The 19972-nt window shown below is 43.7% G+C and overlaps 1 protein-coding gene across 5 annotated transcripts in view; it reads left to right on the top strand.

Moving 5' to 3' along the window:
- osbpl8 (oxysterol binding protein-like 8) overlaps positions 1-19972 on the top strand; it is a 435666-nt gene that overhangs the window by 56969 nt on the left and 358725 nt on the right. For all 5 annotated transcript variants that reach the window (XM_068050088.1, XM_068050083.1, XM_068050086.1 and 2 more), the window contains exon 3: positions 15842-15945. In XM_068050088.1, the coding sequence (XP_067906189.1) occupies positions 15842-15945 (104 nt within the window). The remainder of the gene's footprint in view (positions 1-15841; positions 15946-19972) is intronic.

Raw genomic sequence — 19972 nt, 5'->3', positions numbered from 1 at the left:
TAAGCTGTAGCCTGTTCATCTTGTGCAGGTCCCACCTGCCCCAGAACCATGCCTCAGAAATCTGATGCCCTCCCTCCGACACCAATTCTCCAGCCACATGATCAATCAGTTCTCCTATTGCTATGCTCACTAGCACGGGGCACTGGGAGTAATCCTGAGATTACTGCTTTGGAGGTCCTGCTTTTTAACTTCCTTCCTAACTCTCTAAAATCTGCTTTCAGAACCTCATCCTTCCGACCTAAGACATTGGTACCAATGTGAACCACGACCTCTGGCTGTTAAGCCTCCCCCAGAAGGATGTCCTGCAGCCGCTCCGTGACATCCTTGACCCTGGAGTCACATTTGCTGCCGCAGAAACGCCTGTCTGATATCCTGCATATCGAATCCCCTATCTCCCACTCTTCCTCCTACCCTCCTGTGCAGCTGAGCCACCCGTGGTGCCACGGACTTTGCTGTGGCTGCACTCCCCCAAGGAACCATCGCTGTCACCAGTATCCAAAATGGAAAACCGATCGGCAAGCAAAATAGACTCGGGACTCCTGCACTGTCTGCCTGGTTCTCTTAGACTGCCTGGCGGTCACCCATTTCCCCCTCTGCCTGCATGCTCCTAACCTGCGGTGTGAGCACCTCCCTACACGTGCTATCCATGTAGTCCTCTGCCTCGCAGATGCACAACAGTGACTGCAGCCGCCGCTCGAGTTCCGAAGCTCGGAGCTCAAGCTTCTGCAGCTGGTGACATTTCCTGCAGATGTGTTTGTCTAGGACACGTGTGTCCATGACTTTCTACATACCACAGGACGTACATTCCACTTGGCCAAGGTGACCTGCCATACTGCAACTTGAAAAATTTTTTTTACAATGAGAAGTAAAATAACTTACCAGAGGCAGCTACTGGAGGGTGAAAAAATGTAGAAGGAAGAAAGAAAGGAGCCCCTCCCTCACGTGCCAAACTCCCACTTTACACTCTGTGCACTTAAATTTATTTTCTTAATTTATGTTCCCCTTCTTACTGAACTCCCTCAATTACCAAACTCCTTTACACTGTGCTCTCCAGCAGCACTCAATGCAGACAAGCAACACTGAGAGTCCCCTGAATTTAGTTTAGAGTTTAGAGAGACAGCACTGAAACAGGCCATTCGGCCCACCGAGTCTGTGCCGACCATCAACAACCCATTTATACTAATCCTACACTAATCCCATATTCCTACCACATTCCCACCTATCCCTATATTTCCCTACCACCTACCTATACTAGGGGCAGTTTATAATGGCCAATTTACCTACCAAGTCTTTTTGGCTTGTGGGAGGAAACCGGAGGACCTGGAGGAAACCCATGCAGACACAGGGAGAACTTGCAAACTCCACACAGGCAGTACCCAGAATTGAACCCGGGTCGCTGGAGCTGTGAGGCTGCGGTGCTAGCCACTGTGCCGCCCTATACTCTGAAAGCAATGGTGTGTCAGCTCTGCTAGAGCTCTGCTACAGCTCAGAAAGCAGTTTAAGCTCGCGAATTAACTAGTTACAGCTATTCTCAGAGTGTTAGTATACCCCTGTTCAAAACTGCAAGAAACCTAACTTACCTCTTAACTGCAACAGGAATTTCAATTAATTTCTAGATTTTAACAAAACATAACGAGGCTTGAGAGATTAACCCTTAAAATTTACTCACCTACCAAACTCCCTTCTTCACACTCAGTGCAGACAAGCAGCATTGAGAGTCCCCTCAGTTTACACTCTGAAAACAATACTGTGTCACATACCTGGAGTTGCTTTTATGCTGATGACCTGTGCATAGCATCTCAGGACCAATCCTTCGGACTAGTGGACAAGTCCCATGGCGCTGCAGTATCTCAGCTAACCAACTACTATACGATTAATCATCTCCGGGCCAGCCCTGAAAAGTCACAGTTATTTTCATCTTAGGAATAGAGATGCAAAGTGAGAACTTAACACACATTGGTATGGGAGAATTCTGGCACATAACTTTAAGTCAGTATACCTTGGAATAATGTTAGATCGCACAATAAGCTTCACAGATCCTGTCATCAAAGTAAAAGCAAAGGTGGCAGCCAGAAGCAACATCTTAAGGAAGCTGGCCAACACTAAATGGGGAACTGACCTGAGAACATTACAAACAACTTTTCCCTTGCCCTGTGCTATTCAGCAACTGAATATGCCTCCCCAGTCTGGGAACACTTTCCCATGCCAAGAAGTTAGATCCTGTCCTCAACGCAGCTTGCAGGGCTATTACTGGCTGCCTGAAACCTACTAGAGTGGACGATCTGTACTTGCTTGCTGTATTGTTCCACCTGCCATAAGGAGGCAAATTACATCAAGAGTGGAACAGACAAAGCAGAACAGTGAACCCCACCATCCCCTGTTCTCGAAAGAGCCAGCAACAAAGAGGCTCAATTCGAGGCGCAGCTTCTCAGACACTGTCCAGCCTCCAGACAGTAATCCTCAGAGCTTCCGCCTGCTGATTGGTCAACACATATATAGACACAGTCACGTGTCATCTAATGACCCAGAGGAATCCCTCCCATCAGGAGCCAGTGAAACACGACCTACTTGACTGTGTCTCAATTGCTTCAGGGCTGGTGTCGGCCACTGCAAAGCACTTATGCTGAGGTGGGGACATAGGCAAACAAATTCTGTTGACTGTGACTATGGAGAGGCGTCGGAAACGTCTCCTAACATGCCTTCTACTGCCATAGCTATGCAACGGGGAGGCGGTGGCGTAGTGGTATTGTCACTGGACTAGTAACCCAGAGACCTAGGGTATTGCTCTGGGGACATGGGTTCAAATCCCACCACAGCAGAAGGTGGAATTTGAATTCAATTAATAAATCTGGAATTTAAAGCTAGTCTAATGATGGCCATGAAACCATTGCCGATTGTTGTAAAAACCCATCTGGTTCACTAATGTCCTTTAGGGAAGGAAATCTGCTGTCCTTACCTGGTCTGGCCTACATGTGACTCCAGACCCACAGCAATGTGGTTGACTCTTGCATGCCCTCTGAAATGGCCGAGCAAGCCACTCAGTTGTATCTAACCACTACGAAGTCATTAAAAAGGAATGAAACCGGACGGACCACCCGGCATCGACCTAGGCACCGGAAACGACAATGGCAAACACCGCCCTGTCGACCCTGCAAAGTCCTCCTTACTAACATCTGGGGGCTTGTGCCAAAGTTGGGAGAGCTGTCCCACAGAGTGGTCAAGCAACAGCCTGACATAGTCGTACTCACGGAATCATACCTTACAGACAATGTCCCAGACGCTGCCATCACCATCCCCAGGTATGTCCTGTCCCACCGGTAGGACAGACCCAGCAAAGGTGGCGGCACAGTGGTATACAGTAGGGAGGAAGTTGCCCTGTGAGTCCTCAACATCGACTCTGGACCCCATGAAGTCTCATGGCATCAGGTCAAACATGGGAAAGGAAATCTCCTGCTGATTACCACCTACCGCCCTCCTTCAGCTAATGAGGCAGTACTGCTCCAAGTTGAACAGCACTTGGAGGAAGCACTGAGGGTGGTAAGGGCATTGAATGTACTCTGGATGGGGGACTTCAATGTCCATCACCTAGAGTGGCTCGGTAGCACCACTACTGACCGAGCTGGCCAAGCCACGGGGTATGCTAGACTGGGTATGTAGCAGGTGGTGAGGGAACCAACAAGAGGGGAAGACATACTTGACCTCGTCTTCACCAATCTCCCTGCCACAGATGCATCTGTCCATGACAGTATTGGTAGGAGTGACCACTGCACAGTCCTTGTGGAGAAGAAGTCCCGCCTTTACCCTCCTTTGTGTTGAGCGGCACTACCACCGTGCTAGATGGGATAGATTTCGAACAGATCTAGCAGTGCAAAACTGGGCATCCATGAGGCACTGTGGGCCATCAGCAGCAGCAAAATTGTACTCAACCACAATCTGTAACTTCATGGCCTAGCATATCCCCCACTCTACCGTTACCATCAAGGCAGGAGACCAACCCTGGTTCAATGAAGAGTGCAGGAGGGCATGCCAGGAGCAGCACCAGGCATTTCTTAAAATGAGATGTCAACCTGGTGAAGCTGCAACACAGGACTATCTGTGTGCCAAACTGCATAAGCAGCATGCGATAGATCCCATAACCAACGGATCAGATCTAAGCTGTGCAGTCCTGCCACATCCAGCCATGAATGGTGGTGGACAATTAAACAACTAACAGGAGGAGGTGGCTCCACAAATATCCCCATCCTCAATGATGGGGGAGCCCAGCACATCAGTACAAAAAATAAGGCAGAGACATTTGCAACAATCTTCAGCCAGAAGTGCCGTGTTGATGATCCATCTCTGCCTCCTCCTGACGCCCCCAGCATCACAGATGCCAGCCACGGAACCGGAGCCACGGATTAGTGGATGGGGTAGCTGTTGAACAGGCAGATACCGAGTGCAGAGAGTCTGTGAGGAAGGTTAGACAGTTGACAGGGCAAAGTTGCAGCCAGTATGATGGGTTGAAGTGTGTCTATTTTAATGCAAGAAGTGTCAGGAATAAGGGTGGTGAACTTAAGAGCATGGATCAGTACTTGGAGCTACGATGTTGTGGCCATTACGAAAACTTGGATATCACTGGGGCAGGAATGGATGTTGGATGTTCCAGGGTTTAGATGTTTCAAAAGGAATAGGGAGGGAGGTAAAAAAGGTGGGGGCGTGGCATTGTTAATCAGGGATAGTATCACAGCTGCAGAAAGGGAGGTCGTCGAGGAGGGTTTGTCTACTGAGTCATTATGGGTGGAAGTCAGAAACTGGAAAGGAGCAGTCACTTTGTTGGGAGTTTTCTATAGACTCCCCGATAGCAACAGAGACATGGAGGAACAGATTGGGAGGCAGATTTTGGAAAGGTGCAGAAGTAACCGGGTTGTTGTCATGGGTGACTTCAACTTCCCTAATATTGATTGGAACCTCCTTAGTGCAAATAGTTTGGATGGAGCAGGTTTTGTCAGGTGTGCCCAGGAAGGTTTCCTGACTCAATATGTAGATAGGCCGACTAGAGGGGAGACTGTGTTGGACTTGGTGCTTGGCAACGAACCAGGCCAGGTGGCAGATCTCTCGGTGGGAGAGCATTTCGATGATAGTGATCACAACTCCCTGACCTTTACTATAGTCATGGAGAGGGACAGGTGCAGACGGGATGGGAAAATATTTAATTGGGGGAGGGGGAATTACAATGCTGTTAGGCAGGAACTGGGGAGCAGAAACTGGGAACAGATGTTCTCAGGGAAATGCACGACAGAAATGTGGAGGTTGTTTAGGGAGCACTTGCTGCGACTGCTGGATAGGTTTGTCCCGATGAGGCAAGGAAGGGATGGTAGGGTGAAGGAAACCTTGGATGACAAGAGATGTGGAACAGCTAGTCAAGAGGAAGAAGGAAGCTTACTTAAGGTTGAGGAAGCAAGGATCCGACAGGGCTCTAGAGGGTTACAAGGTAGCCAGGAAGGAACTGAAGAATGGACTTAGGAGAGCTAGAAGGGGACATGAAAAAGTCTTGGCGGGTAGGATTAAGGAAAATCCCAAGGCGTTCTACACTTATGTGAGGAACAAGAGGATGGCCAGAGTGAGGGTAGGGCCGATCAGGGATAGTGGAGGGAACTTGTGCCTGGAGCCGGAGGAGGTAGGGGAGGTCCTAAATGAATACTTTGCTTCAGTATTCACTAGTGAGAGGGACCTGGTCGTTTGTGAGGACAGCGTGGAACAGGCTGATATGCTCGAACAGGTTGAGGTTAAGAGGGAGGATGTGCTGGAAATTTTGAATGATATGAGGACAGATAAGTCCCCGGGGCCAGATGGGATATACCCAAGGATATTACGGGAAGCGAGGGAAGAGATTGCTGCGCCTTTGGCGATGATCTTTGCGTCTTCACTGTCCACTGGAGTAGTACCGGATGATTGGAGGGTGGCAAATGTTGTTCCCTTGTTCAAGAAAGGGAATAGGGATAACCCTGGGAATTACAGACCAGTCAGTCTTACGTCGGTAGTGGGCAAATTATTGGATAGGATTCTGAGAGACAGGATTTATGATTATTTGGAAAAGCATGATTTGATTAGAGACAGTCAGCATGGCTTTGGGAGGGGCAGGTCATGCCTCACAAGCCTTATTGAATTCTTTGAGGATGTGACAAAACACATTGATGAAGGAAGAGCAGTGGATGTGGTGTATATGGATTTTAGCAAGGCATTTGATAAGGTTCCCCATGGTAGGCTCATTCAGAAAGTAAGGAGGCATGAGATTCAGGGAAAGTTGGCTGTCTGAATACAAAATTGGCTAGCCCATAGAAGTCAGAGGGTGGTAGTAGATGGAAAGTATTCAGCATGGAGCTCGGTGACCAGTGGTGTTCCACAAGGATCTGTTCTGGGACCTCTGCTCTTTGTGATTTTTATAAATGACTTGGATGAGGAAGTGGAAGGCTGGGTTAGCAAGTTTGCCGATGACACGAGGGTTGCTGGAGTTGTGGATAGTGTGGAAGGCTGTTGTAGGTTGCAACGGGACATTGACAGGATGCAGAGCTGGGTGAGAAGTGGCAGATGGAGTTCAACCTGGAAAAGTGTGAAGTGATTCATTTTGGAAGGTCGAATTTGAATGCGGAATACAGGCTTAAAAACAGGATTCTTGGTAGTGTGGAGGAACAGAGGGATCTTGGGGTCCATGTCCACAGATCGCTCAAAGTTGCCACCCAAGTTGATAGGGTTGTTAAGAAGGCGTATGGTGTGTTGGCTTTCATTAACAGGGGGATTGAGTTTAAGAGCCACGAGGTTATGCTGCAGCTCTATAAGGCCCTGGTTCGACCACACTTGGAATATTGTGTTCAGTTCTGGTCGTCTCATTATAGGAAGGATGTGGAAGCTTTAGAGAGGGTGCAGAGGAGATTTACCAGGATGCTGCCTGGACTGGAGGGCATGTCCTACGAAGAAAGATTGAGGGAGCTGGGGCTTTTCTCATTGGAGCGAAGAAGGATGAGATGTGACTTGATAGAGGGGTACAAGATGATGAGAGGCATAGATAGAGTGGATAGTCAGAGACTTTTTCCCAGGGCGGAAAGGGCTATCACCAGGGGGCATAATTTTAAGGTGATTGGAGGAAGGTTTCGGGAAGATGTCAGAGATAGGTTCTTTACACAGAGAGTGGTGGGTGCGTGGAATGCGCTGCCAGCGGTGGTGGTAGAGGCAGATACGTTAGGGGCATTTAAGCGACTCTTGGATAGGTACATGGGTGATAGTAGAATGAAGGGTAGGTCGTTAGTTTGATCTTGGAGTAGGTCAAAGGTTCGGCACAACATCGTGGGCCGTAGGGCCTGTACTGTGCTGTACTGTTCTATTTTCTATGTTCTATCAGCCAATTTGATTCACTCCACGTGATATCAAGAAACGACTGAAGACACTGGATAATGCAAAGGCTATGGGCCCTGAGCATATTCCAGCAATGGTACTGAAGACTTGTGCTCCAGAACTTGCCGTGCCCCTAACCAAGCTGTTCCAGTACAGCTACAACACTGGCATCTACCCGGCAATGTGGAAAATTGCCCAGGTATGTCCTGTACATAAAAAGCAGGACAAGTCCAACCCGGCCAATTACTGCCCCATCAGTCTACTCTCAATCATCAGTAAAGTGATGGAAGGTGTCATCAACAGTGCCATCAAGCAGCACTTGCTTAGCAATAACCTGCTCAGTGACGATCAGTTTGGGTTCTGTCAGGGCCACTCAGCTCCTGACCTCATTACAGCCTTGGTTCAAACATGGACAAAAGAGCTGAACTCAAAAGGTGAGGTGAGAGTGACTGCCCTTGACATCAAGGCAGCTTTTGACCGAGTATGGCATCAAGAAGCCCTAGAGAAACTGAAGTCAACGGGAATCCGGGGAAAACCCTCCGCTGGTTGCAGTCATACTAAGCGCGAAGGAAGATGGTTGTGGTTGTTGGAGGTCAATCATCTCAGCTCCAGGACATCACTTCAGGAGTTCCTCAGGTCCAAGGCCCATCCATCTTCCGCTGCTTCATCAATGACCTTCCTTCAATCATAAGGTCAGAACTGGGGATGTTCGCTGATGATTGCACAACATTCAGCACCATTCGCGACTCCTCAGATACTGAAGCAGTCCGTGTAGAAATACAGCAAGGCCTGGTCAATATCCAGGCTTGGGCTGATATGTGGCAAGTAACATTTGTGCCACACAAGTGCCAGGCAATGACCATCTCCAACAAAAGAGAATCTAACCATCTCCCCTTGACATTCAATGGCATTAGCATCGCTGAATCCCCCACTATCAACATCCTCGGGGCTTCCATTGACCAGAAACTGAACTGGAGTAGCCATATAAATACCATGGCTGCAAGAGCAGGTCAGAGGCTAGCAATCCTGTGGTGAGTAACTCACCTGCTGACTCCCCAAAGCCTGTCCACCATCGACAAGGCACAAGTCGGGAGTGTGCTGGAATACTCTCCACTTACCTGGATGTCTGCAGCTCCAGCAACACTCAAGAAGCTTGACACCATCCAGGACAAAGTAGCCCACTTGATTGGCACCCCATACACAAACATTCACTCCCTCCACCACCGACGCACAGTGGCAGCAGTGTGTACCAACTACAAGATGCATTGCAGCAACGCACCAGGGCTCCTTGGACAGCACCTTCCAAACCCGCGTCCTCTACCAACTAGAGGGACAAGGGCAGCAAATGCATGGGAACACCACCACCTGCAAATTCCCCTCCAAGTCACACGCCATCCTGACTTGGAACTATATCGCCGTTCCTTCACTGTCGCTGGGTCAAAATCCTGGAACTCCCTTCCTAACAGCACTGTGGGTGTACCTACCTCACGTGGACTGCAGCGGTTCAAGAAGGCAGCTCACCACCAGCTTCTCTAGGGCAATTAAGGATGGGCAGTAAATGCTGGCCTAGCCAGCGATACTGACATCCCATGAATGAATAAAAATTATAATGGGGAATAGAGAAATGGCAGCGATGCTAGAAGATTACCTTGTGTCTGTCTTCACTGAGGAGGATACAAGAAATCTCCCAGAATTAGTGATCCAAGGGTTATGGGGGAATGAGCAATTGAAGGAAATTGATATTAGTAAGAAGGTTGTATTGGAGAAAATAAGGGGGCTGAAGGTTGATAAGTCCCCAGGACCTGATATTCTACATCCCAGAGTGTTGGAGATAGTGGATGCATTGGTGATCATCTTCCAAAATTCTATAGATTCTGGTGTGGTTCCTATCGGTTACAAGGTCGCAAATGTCACCCCACAATTTTAGAAGGGAGGGAGATGGAAAACGGAATTACAGACCTGTTGGTCTTAAATCAGTCATTGGGAAAATGCTGGAATCTTTTCTAAAGGATGTGATAAGTAGACACTTGGATAATAATGATTTGGTTGGAGCCTAGTCAACATGGATTTATGAATGGGAAATTCTGTTTGGTGAACCTGTTGGAGTTTTTTGAGGATGTTACTAACAGAATTGATAAAGGAGAGTCCGTGGGTGTGGTATATTTGGATTTTCAGAAGGCTTTTGATAAAGTCCCCCACAGGAGGTTGGTTAGCAAAATTAAAGCACATGGGATCGGAGGGAATGTGCTGGCATGGATTAAAGCGTGGTTAACAGGCAGAAAGCAGGCAGTAGGAATAAACGGGTCATTCTCGCATTGGCAGGCTGTGACTAGTGGGGTACCGCAGGCATCAGTGCTTAGACTCTGGCTGTTCACAATATATATATATATATGGATGTGGGGACCAAATGTAATATTTCCAAGTTCGCGGTTGACACAAAACGTGACGGGACTGTGTGTTGTGAGGAAGATGCAAAGTGGCTTCAGTGGAATTTGGACAGACTTAGTGAGTGGGCAGGAATGTAACAGAGCGAATATAATGTGGAAAAATGTGAGATTATCCACTTTGGTAGGAGGAATAGATGTGCAGAGTATTTCTTAAATGGTAAGAGATTAGAAAGTGTAGATGTACAAAGGGACCTGGGTGTCCTTGTCAATAAGTCACTGAAAGCCAACATGCAGGTGCAGCAAGCAATTAAGAAGGCTGATGGTATGTTAGCCTTTATCGCAAGCGGATTTGAGTACAGGAGTAGTGAAGTCTTGCTTCAACTGTATAGAACCTTGGTTAGATCGCACCTGGAGTACTCTGTGCCGTCTTGGTCCCCTACCTTAGGAAGGATTTTATTGCCATAGAGGGAGTGCAACGAAGGTTCACCAGACTTGTTCCCGGGATGGCGAGTCTGTCCTATGAAGAGAGACTGGGTAAACTGGGCCTGTATTCTCTAGAGTTTCAAAGAATGAGAGGTGATCTCATTGAAACCTACAAAATACTTAAAGGGATAGACAGGGTAGATGCAGGTAAGATGTTTCCCCCAGTTGGGGAGTCTAGAACCAGGCGACATAATTTCAAAATAAGGAGGAAGCCACTTAGGACAGAGATAAGGAGAAATTTCTTTCCTCAGAGGGTTGTGAATCTTTGGAGTTCTCTATCCCAGAGGGCTGTGGAAGCTCAGTCATTGAGTATGTTTAAAGCAGAGACTGACAGATTTCTAAATAGATATGACATAAGGGGATACGAGGGTAGTGTGGGAAAAAGTCATTGAAATGGATGATCAGCCATGATAATATTGAATGGCGGGACAGGCTCGATAGGCTGAATGGCCTACTCCTGCTCCTATGTTCCTAACTTCCTGCTGAACAGCACTGTGGGTGTACCCGCATCAGATGGACCTCATTGGTTCACGAGGCAGCTCACCACCACCTTCTCGAGAGCATTTAGGGTTGGCCAACAAATTGCCAGTGACGTCTACATCCCATGAAACGAATAAAAGAAAATTACGAGAATGGGCAGATTTCCCTTTCCTTGAATTGGATTCTAACTTTTGCCACACAAATTTTTTGCTGCAATTTCTGTTTTCAGAGATCTTTAGAAAAACACGGTTAGTGCCACTGTAGTGTCCCATCCTCTAGTATTCGGCGATGCATGTTATGATGGCCCAGTGACTTAGTACCTTTAGTCTTATTACCTTTTTTGTGTCAATTCTTTTTGAATATAAATCTTGATTTGCGGCTCTTCCACAACATTGTGTATCCCAAAAATTCCACTTTTCTGCTCCCAAGGAAGACCTGAGGTGAAATATTTATGAAACCTTTCTTGCAATCCCTATTTTCAAGTTTTAGATGGCCCTCTTCATTTCTAATTGGTTGCACCCCATGATTATCCTTTTATTTGTGTCAGTTATTAAATCCCTTTATGTTGCCTACCAGTTTGCCATGCTCCCTCTGCCTTCTGAGTCTCTCCTTTGCTTCTATTTTGTATTATGTGCTCATAGTTTTCTTACATAATACTGTTCTATCCATTTTAGACTCTTTTTTTAAAAAAGCAAACTGGTTTGTACTGTAACCTTTTTATTTATTCATTGTGCCTTCAGCCTTTGCAACCCATTCCTTCTGTAATCTGGCCTTCAACTTCATCTAAGCTTGTTTAATGTACTTCACTGTAGTCTGCAACCATGAATTGAAATGCAAAAATGTTATCATTACAGTCCCTAATTTCAGTGGTAAGTTGCTCTTCTGGCACAGGTTTTGTCAGAAAATATATACCTGTATGTTCAAGACTAAAAATATGATATCAAATGGGCATAAATGTCAGGGCATTACAAATTAATAATCTTAGAAACATTACAACATAGAAAAATAGGAGTAGGAGTAGGCCATTCGGCCCTTCGAGCCTGCTCCACCATTCAGTATGATCATGGCTGATCATCCAAACTCAGTAGCCTGTTCCCGCTTTTTCCCTGTATCCCTTGATCCCATTAGCCCTAAGAACTATATCTAACTCTTTCTTGAATATAGTTAATGATTTGGCCTCAACTGCTTTCCATGGTGGAGAATTCCACAGGTTCACCACTCTTTGGGTGAAGAAATTTCTCCTCATCTCAGTCCTAAATGGCTTACCGCTTATCCTGAGACTGTGACCCCTGGTCCTGGACTCTCCCGCCGTGGGGAACATACATCCTGCATCTAGTCTGTCCAGTCCTGTTAGAATTTTGTAGGTTTCTGCGAGATCCCCGCTCATTCTTCTAAACTCTAGCGAATACGATCCTAATCGATCCAATCTCTCTTCATACATCAGTCCTACCATCCCAGGAATCAGTCTGGTGAACCTTCGCTGCACTCCCTCCATAGCAAGACATTCCTTCCTCAGATAAGGAGACCAAAACTGCACACAGTTTTGACTTTCGTGACTTTGTGTAACCCTAACGTGTATTTTTAAGTTGTGTATTTTTTTCATTCTCGGTACTTGGGCAATTCTGGCAAGGCTGTATTTAAAACACCTGTCTCAATTTTCTCAGGCAACTGAGTGGTTCGCTCTGTCAATTCAGAGGGCATTAAGAGATAGCCACGCAGTGTGAATTTAAATCACATGTAGGCCACATTAGATAGAGGGTGGCATTTTTTACAACACTTCAGCAGCGTTCTCGGTCATTTTTCCTTCTACTGGTCTATAAGTTTTTAGACTTTATCCAATATATTTTGCTGTGATGGGACTTGACCTCACAATTTCTGGGTTGCTAGTTCCCAGTTTCAAGACCATGACACAATTGTACCCAGTTGTAGATGTACCACCACCAATGCTTTCTGATTTACTGTTTTCATTCTATGATTTTTTTTGGTAAATCTTGCAATATTTTTAAAAATTGTCATTTTTTCTGTTACACTTTTTGGCATTAATGTGGATTTGTGCAAGCTGTAATGGCCAATATTGTAGTTGATTTTTACTAACTGCTTTAAAACAAAATACTTGTCTGATATTGCTTTGCTGTAATGAAAGATATTAGCTATGGACATGGTCGGAATGTAAATATTCCCTTAATCGTAGTTAGGGGAGAGGTTAGTTGGCTGGTCTATTTTCTACCTTTTGACAATGCAGGAGCTTGCACAAGTGATTCTGATGATTTCTGTCTGATTTTTCTCATTTCATTACCTACTGTTTTCACCTCGGACTTGTCCAACAGAATACAATCTACCACTTTCAGCACAATGTTAAATAACAAGCTGTTTGATTTTGTTGTATAAGCTGAATTCCGTACAGTACAGCTTCTATTATATGTATTGAAAATGGAATGATGGGTGCCTGATGTAAAATGTCAATGTCATTACATGGAAAGTTAATTGGATTGATTAGTGAATGATAAGTTTACTACCAACTTCCTGGGTAATATTGTGTTTTCCCCAACTTATTTCTGACAAATTCCTGTTGAATTACTTGTTTTTCTTTCAAACTAACTGCAGGACCCAAAGATGATCTTCAGCCTTTTCCCTGTATGCAAATGCAGTTGTTCAGTTTTTTTAAAAACTCCTCAAGAGAGATTCAAATTTGAAGCAAAGACTCCTTAGATTGGAAGTAATGAAAAGGAATTTTTCTACCTCCAGCAATACAAATGGTCTCTTCAAAGGGCTTTTTTTCTCCGCAGGCAATTAACACAGCCTGTAGCTCATTGTAGAAATTCCTTCAGTAAGCACGCTTCACTGGTGTCTCTGAAAACTGGTTTTAGCTGGCTTTTTACACAGTCAAATTTAAACATTATACGATGTGATCTCCTCACTCTCCCGCAGTTGCCTAGGCAACAAATGCAGCTGTGGCACGCTGTTCTTAGAAATCCAAAACTTCTCTCAGTCTTAAAGGTACACTGTTTTTAAAGAAAGCCTTAAAAGCACACTGTTTCAAACAGAGGAGAAGAAAAATACAGTTCCGTGACAGTAGTTAGTAGTAGAATGTTAGTCTACAGGAGTTCGGCTGTGGTTTTTCATCATCCTGGTCAGACCACATTTGGAATAAATACTGTTCGGTTTTGAATGCAATTCCGCAAAATATTCCGAGATGTTTCATGTGCTGCCGTGTGATTTTTGCATCTTGAGAGGTTAGAAGAATGTACACTATTAAACTGTGACTTGGACCACTCGACAAATTTAATGACCATTATGACAGTTTAATGAGGCATATTGAGCACAAAATGATTTGCCCTAAGTACAGCCTTTCCTTGGAATCAAAACAGCAAAGATGCTGTGTTAACTCTCAACATAAAACATGGGATGTGAGCATTGATTACAAGGTTGGCATTTAGTACCTATCCCTAATTGCCATTGGAAAGGTGATGGTGAGCTGCCTTCTTGAACTGTTGCAGTCCACGTAGTGTAAGTGTACCCACGGTGTTCTAAGGGAGGGAGTTCCAGGATTTAGACCTAGCAACAGTGACAGAATGGCAATTATAATTCCAAATCAGCATGGTGCGTGACTTGGAGGGGAACTTGCAGGTGGTGGTGTTCGTCCGTACCTTCTGCATTTGTTCTTCTAGGTGGTAGAGGTCACGAGTTTAGGAGGTGATGTCAAAGAAACCTTTAAGGTACATCAAGAAATAAAGACCAGAGGGCCAAGTGGAAACTAGTAGAGACAACATTTGAAGCTGCTTTCAGGAAATCCTGTTGTATATGGTGATAAATCTATCGGATGTGAGCCAAGGAAAATAAAAAAATTGTGGTTATTTAGAGTACAATAGGATAATGTGAGAAGGGTGTTTAAATATAGAAATATGTGCTTTGGGTCAAATAGCTGTTTTTCATAAGTGATCTTCCTTATTTTCTCATTTGATAGACATTTCACTTATGATGAAATAAGTCGTGAAACTGGAGCAGAATTATTTCCACTGGTTTAGTGCAGAAGTAAACAATGGGCTATTTCTGAGATTGAGATTGTTTACACTCACAAGAACAATGGGATAAAAAAGATTCTTGGTCTGAGATGGTTTTAAATCGAAGCTAATAAATATTTGGCAAAGCAGTGGGAATCTTAGCAGAGCAAAAGGTTTGTGGGAGATGGGGAAATCAACTGGAGAAGTTGAATCAAGTATTGCTGGGATAACTAGAAACCATTGTGGAGTTCAAACTGAGTGGAACACATTAGAATACTGATTTGGCTCCCCATTTAAAAGTTTGTCTAAGAATAGCCTTTTCTAATTGGTACCTACATGTAGTGAAATAACTGGTAGGTTGTGAGTGAGGGGAAAAAAGCGATGAAGAAATCTTGGAAGTCTGACACTTGGAGGAACATTGCAGTTTACTCATTTCTCTTTAACTTTAATTGAGATGTGTGAGGAAATTTGGTGCCTTATATGAAGATAATTTTAGTAAATTTTCTAGTCTGTAAATCAGGAGGATGTTGAAAAAATCCTATTTTATTTGTGATATATCCACAATTCTAACACATACAGATAACTGATGAACAAAATTAAGTCAATAAAAATGAGTCAATGTAAGGTGCTGGAAATCTGCAACAGGTCTGTCATCTGAAAAGAGATGAGATAGTTCAACATTTCAGCAGACACTTTGTTGGAATAGGAAACTGGGAACACAAGTGAACTTCCCTTACATGACTGAACAAAATGATTGTTACAGACTAACAAAAGGGATTGCTTGTTTTCCAGTTCCCATGTTGACAAAAGGCCTACACCCTATGCTTGAATCCGTCTGTTCTTTTTGCAGGTGGACAGGCCTGATATGTATTTCCAGCATCATCTGTGTTCATTGGATTTCCAACATTAGCAATTTTCTCCCCTGTTAATTGACCCCCAGTAGCTCTGGCTTCAGAGGCTCCACAGAACATGTGAATTTGTCGTCAGTTAGCTTCCTTGATTGATGTAGCTTCATACCACGAATGTAGAGTTAAATTTCCACCTGCTAATGATGGACATTGTCTTTTCTGACACTTGTCAAGGCTTGTTTTATTTTAGTGAGAACTTCTGTTCTGTTAATAGGTGCTCAGGGCCACAGACTGGGAAAACACCATCAGGAAGAATCAAGAGGACCACCGTGCAATGTGGAAGCTGTAGGGGCAGAAGGAGAAAATGAAAAAACTCTGGTAACTATTTATTTTCAGATGTAGAGCTGAAGTATTACATTTAAAATAAGCAACTTCCAGGAATCTTTCAATCACAATGCAAATACAGTATAAAAATTATATTTAATTTGTAATGAAGTGCTGGAAATACTCAGCAGATCTAGCAGCACCTGTGGAGAAAGCAACAGAGTTAATGTCTCAGGTTTGTATTGAGTTGGCAAAGATAAAACTTTTTCATATTTTAAAGTTAATTTTGCTGTCCAGAAAGCAAAACCCAAGACTGCTTGGGTGGAATTCAGTCAGGACTGATGATTGATTTTCAGGGCTTTGAATTGAATTGCACAGCATGAACACTCTTTTTCTGCTTTGCATTGTGCAACCAATAACATGTTGAACTGTTCAGATTTACTGCAATTGTATGGTCTGATTCCAAGGGACCTTACGGAAACTTTCTAAATCCAGTTTTACAGTGCACTGTAATTAAATTCCATGCGATGTCAAACAGTGGTGGTGTGAGCCTATTCCCTACGCTGGTTTGCACACCACGTGCTGCAGGATCCAATCAGGCCTGACTCTAGAATTGGACTGAAGCTTAAGCGCCGCTATGCAATGGAAACTACTGGATGCTAATAAAAGTTGTAGTGAAAAAGGAACAAGAGAAAATGACATGAAAGACTGTGTGGCATGGTGTCCCACTGGGTTGGAGTGCAAAGTACATCAGAGGACAACACAAGCAGAAGTGAGGGGTCTTCCATTTCACTTCCATCTCTCATATTTCTAGCTGTTATTGTCTACTTCCTGACAGTACTCCAGAGAGGAGCACAGGCACTGCCATAGAGCAGTAAACTCGATAGTAAGGGTGGGTAAAAGATGGCTAAACTGAGGGCAATTGGAGGAAATAGAATACCTATGAAGAATGGAACCCACAAGAAACTACAGCAGTGAATAATGGGAGATAGATTTTGGAAATAGAAGTAATGAAAGACATGCATTTATACAGCACCTTTCACCTCCTTAGGATGTCCCAAAACACTTTACAGTGAATGAGGTACTTTGAAACGTTGTCACTATTGTAATGTAGGACAGGGAATTTATGTCCAAAATTGTGTAGCTGACTGGTCTTGTCAAATTGCCACTGAATTACATAGAATTGCATGGAATCTGCAGCATAAAAACAGACCATTCAGCACAACCGCTCTGTGCTGGTGTTTATTCTTCAAGAACCTGCTCCCGCTCTAATTAATTACCTCTTCGCACCCTGCCTCCATATTAGTCTCTCCCCTTCTCTCATGTATGTATTGAGCCTCCCCTTAAGTATGTCCATGCTATTTGCTTCAACCACTCCAAGGGGCAGTGAGTTCCCCCAGAGGATGTTTAAGGTTTGAATCATACATATATGTTGCAATTAGTGAGGAAGTTCAAAATGTGCTTCATCTTGTGCCATTTCAATGAGTTGAATATTTGAGCAGTCTCTTTCATTCACCCACCCATTCCAGAAATACACTCTTAAGCTTGCATGTTTTAAGCTTTGAAGTTCTTAGGTTAGACAGGACACTGCTTATGTATAATAATTCAAGTCGATATATGTTTAGGCTTCTTGGCTGAGCATCCTTGGCACAATTACCAACTCTGGCTTGTGCAAATATTTTTGTTGAAGGTAAAGAAAAATTAATTTGTTCAATATGAGGTAAACCTATAGTGAAAATGCAGCAAGTTAAACAAATGCAAAAGTAACAGATCTTTAGTGCTAAAGACTAAATTTGAAACTGGATCTTAATGTGTTGTGTTAATTATTAAGATTAGATTTTTTTTTTGTTTTAGTGTAATTATAGGTATTTAAAGGACAGTGTGTACAGTTCGTGTCATCCTTGCTTAAAGCTGCAGTGTCTGGGGATGATGCAGGATTGTGCAGCAAGTTGGTTTTAATACAGGTGTGTAGTGGGATGCTAACAGATTTGATCTCACCCATTTCTGATTAGCAATATGAGTAAGATGGGCATTAAAGTGGGGAACAAAAATCATGGCTACTATTGTCGTTATCTAGATTGATTATCAGGGGCCTTCAGTTGTTTATCTGACTTCTTGACAGCAAAGCCACAACCCAAATTGACTTGAGCCAAAAGACATGGGTATAAATTTCAAAATGGAAAAGGCTGGATTTCCGAATAATGCTGTGCAAAATGTGCACACGCGAGTATTAATATCTGGTTTCTTAGGATTATAATTTGTGCTATTTTAACTTGAATATTTATGCATGCCATAAACCTCTTGCTGAATTGCTATGTATTTGTTAGTTTTTGAAAGCGAGGCATATCACAATTTGTAGTTAAAGGGGAAAATGATTGACAGTTTATAAAAAGATGAATGAACGAATTATATTATGCCCGTATATTTGGGTCTGGCATTTTGGTAATCTGAGCATTATAAGAAAATAAAATTAGTCTCTCACTCACTCTTAGCAATTTCTGGTCTGTGAAGTCCAGCTGCTTTCAGTTTTCCATGCTCACAGTTCCTTGCTTAGCTTGCTGGGATTGTTTGCGCTTGAGCTGTTTCCTTACATAAAATTGTTTGCTCCCTCATTTTTCTTTGATATTGCAATTTGGCATAATCAGCGTTTCGTTAAATGTGATTTGGAGTCAGTTTAAGTCTCCATTGAAGTCTATATTTGGCAATTTCGCAGGCATCCCCTCAGCTGAATGTTGGGTGAGGATCCAGAAGTCTGTTGAGACTTTGGCAATCGTACAATTGTGCAAATCAGTGCCTTCAGGAGATGGGGATTGGCGGGGGAATGGTGGGAGAAGAGTACAAGAAGCTAGTTTCGACCAAGCAAGAATCAAGTCTATTGTATCACATCTTCACCTGATATATTCTCCTCTTAGTTGACAAAAATTATCTGAAGTACACCACGTATAGATTGGATTTGCAGAGATTGCCTACAAATCAATTCACCTTGCCTAAATTATTTTTCAGCATTGTTGGTGGCTAAAATATCTCCAATTTCAAAGCAAGATGTGGCAAGTAAATAGGTGGTGGGGTGTATAAATATTGATAACAGCTGAGAATGTTACTTAAATGTTCTTAAGTGGAGATAAGGTCTGGCAATAGACTTCTATCTGATTTGCTTTTGACAGTATTACTTGAGCTGGAGGCAAAGCACTTTCTTGAAATGGAACATTAGCAAGGACTCTCATTTTGGTTGTGCAAGGATTTGCAGTCAGAATAGCAGTCTCTCAGACTAAAATATTGAATGTTTCTTTGTGGTCAAGTTTATATCAACCGATAGGGCCATTAGTTCTATGTGAAGGATGGGATTTCTGGCCTCCCATACACTATGCAATAGATGGATGGTCAAAGCTGCATGTTGAATCAAATTTCAGATTTTCATGTATGAAGCCTTTTTGAAGGATATGGTTGAAATGCTTTTGGTCAAGAAGAATGTGGAACTTGAGTTTATTTCCCACCATCCTCAACGTGTGCCAGTCATACCATGAAGGGCAACTGACCAGGTGGGACTTGTGCTAACCTCAGCACTTAAGCAGCATTTAATGACTTACAGTATAACAGTATGGTTGATTATGAACAAAAATACTAATTTATCTAGTCTGAAAATAGAACCTGACCTTGTGATGCAGTCAATAAACCCTTGCCATTTATTAAATGCTGTGATAATAAAAGCAAAATACTGCGGATGCTGGAAATCTGAAACAAAAACAAGAAATGCTGGAATCACTCAGCAGGTCTGGCAGCATCTGTGGAAAGAGAAGCAGAGTTAACGTTTCGGGTCAGTGACCCTTCTTCGGAACTGACAAATATTAGAAAAGTCACAGATTATAAACAAGTGAGGTGGGGGTTGGGCAAGAGATAACAAAGGAGAAGGTGCAGATTGGACCAGGCCACATAGCTGACCAAAAGGTCACGGAGCAAAGGCAAACAATATGTTAATGGCATTGAGTTCAATAATTTCAGAGCATGACAGCCCCCCACTTTACTTTCATTTTTAGTCATTTTTAGTTATTTTTTCTTCCTTTTTTTGCATTCCTTTTTACAT

This window comes from Heterodontus francisci, chromosome 18 (genome assembly GCF_036365525.1).
Source record: "Heterodontus francisci isolate sHetFra1 chromosome 18, sHetFra1.hap1, whole genome shotgun sequence".
NCBI classification, from domain to species: Eukaryota; Metazoa; Chordata; class Chondrichthyes; order Heterodontiformes; family Heterodontidae; genus Heterodontus; species Heterodontus francisci.
This window is presented reverse-complemented; position numbering and strand designations above follow the sequence as displayed.